Source organism: Phytophthora parasitica (assembly GCF_000247585.1).
Source record: "Phytophthora parasitica INRA-310 unplaced genomic scaffold supercont2.8, whole genome shotgun sequence".
NCBI lineage: Eukaryota > Oomycota > Peronosporomycetes > Peronosporales > Peronosporaceae > Phytophthora > Phytophthora nicotianae.
The window spans coordinates 958,704-960,656 of NW_008648994.1; the positions used below are offsets into that span (position 1 = coordinate 958,704).

The 1,953-nt window shown below is 46.8% G+C and overlaps 1 protein-coding gene across 1 annotated transcript; it reads right to left on the bottom strand.

The window, feature by feature from the left end:
- Nucleotides 1–576: 576 nt before the first annotated feature.
- PPTG_05886 (hypothetical protein) lies at nucleotides 577–1,419 on the bottom strand (the record flags this gene model as incomplete). The annotated part of the gene is made up of 3 exons (XM_008899616.1): nucleotides 577–816; nucleotides 892–1,139; nucleotides 1,269–1,419. 3 exons carry the CDS (start codon nucleotides 1,417–1,419, stop codon nucleotides 577–579), a joined length of 639 nt encoding a protein of 212 aa, XP_008897864.1.
- Between the last annotated feature and the right edge of the window lie 534 nt (nucleotides 1,420–1,953).

Below are 1,953 nucleotides of genomic sequence, written 5' to 3' on the forward strand. Positions count from 1 at the left end.
AATTTATCAGTTTCACATCAACATCAAAGATCAGAGGTTTATATTACTTATAGTATTTATGCCTATATTTCTAATCGGCATCGCTTTAGACAGGACTTTAATAGCTGACAGAATAATACCTCGAATCGGATCCCTTCTTAACTCTGAAATAAATTTCAGAGAATATTAGCGGGATGTGACTGAACAATTATTTGTGCATTGATGATGATTGGCTATTTTATTCCATACAAAATTCAAGTTAGGTCGGTTGTCCATATGATAGATTAGTCAGTTGAAATGTTTGGAAGACTCGAGCATTCTCGGTGGACCATCGGCCTTGATCACAGTTCTAATTGGAGCTACCAAGTGCGAATATGCTATTCCCTCCACTCCTAGGTGTGACGAAGTCCTGATAACATGGGATAGGCATTTCCTCCGTCGGGTCATGTCTACATATTGTGAGAGACGCTATAAGGCGTCTAACTAACCTTAGTCGATGCGACTAAAAGTCCCAATCTACATTTTGACGTCCCATATTTTTCCGGATACAAACGAAAAGAGTAAAGGTTTTGCATTAAATGATTATATGCTGTCACGTTATACTTTTTCGCTTACCAGCGGCGACGGCATGGGTTTGTAGTATGCGGGGCTCTCGACAATCACCGTGCCGTGAACTTCACCCTTGGGGGAGATCGCGATTAACGACGCATTTTCGCCTGCTTCGAGCTCGATCGATGTGACTTTGCCAGATCTGTACATGAAGTAGATGGCGATCTGTGTGCAGCTTAAAAAGACACCAACTATGTTGATCACCGCTTCTACGATGCCTGAGCCGGTCTATAGTGCAGTCGACACCAGGATCATAGTGCACATATTAATCGGGATGGAAGCAGACGACTTGGTACTGATCACGTGCTTTAGCGTAGCGAGTGGAGACGCGAACATCGAGAAACTGAACGGACATCCAGCGTATCCGAGAGACGTTCCAACCTCTGACTTGGTCTGACCGAACACGCCAGAGACGCCAAGCACGACATAGAGCGAGACGACGCACCAGATTGGAAAGGTGATCGCGTAAAGCTTGCGTAGGCGTTTGCGCTTTTCCTCGGGACTCCACCGGTAGTATACAATATTGTATAATATACCAACGATCTCACCAGCTGAGAGCGCAGTAGCGGGAACAGGCTATCTGTCGCGTATCCGTACGCCATCCTGCTATAACGGGATAACGGTTCGTCATTTCAAGGTAAGTAGTGTGATCAAAATGGCATGGCTACATTTGTACGTACCAGAGGTGGCAGTTGACGACCATCGTGATGAGCGGCAGTTCGACCACTTCTCCGATGTTTTTGTTGCGATGATGTCTGGCACGGGACTCAGACGCAGGAAAATATCGGCGACACCCGTGGATACATTCAGCAAAGTCACCCAGAAGCCCATAGTGAAGTCGGTCGTAGGAGGGCGTCGTCTGTTGTCTTAATGGTCACATAGCGAGCACTGAGAGAAAATTTAAATGAGTCATTCTTGAAGCCTCTGGCAAGTCGGCATCGACGTCACTCGGACATTGCAGTACGATTGAAACTATACGAAACGGCGTATGTAGTCTCGCCGTCCTATCCGAGTGCTTACATCTAAGCACTCGGATAGGACGGCTCGTCGGTGATTGAACGTAAATGGATAAATTCCGGTTTGGCCTTCCAAACATTGCTGTTGTCTAAACAGGACAAGCGGTGTGAAAGACCGGCACGAGCTTGGCCACCACCAGTTCCTCGAACTGCGCCCGTTTGGCTTATGACGCCGCGACTTACTTCACCTATTGTGCAGTTTGGAATCGGCGGGTACTTATCCGTTTTCAAAACAACGGACGGATCTAAGTGGAAACCGGAAGACAGCAAGAAACCAGTGATACCTGGCGGTGTGTTGATAATGATACATGTACCAAGGAGCTATTCTAGTGGACTTGCACGACTCACA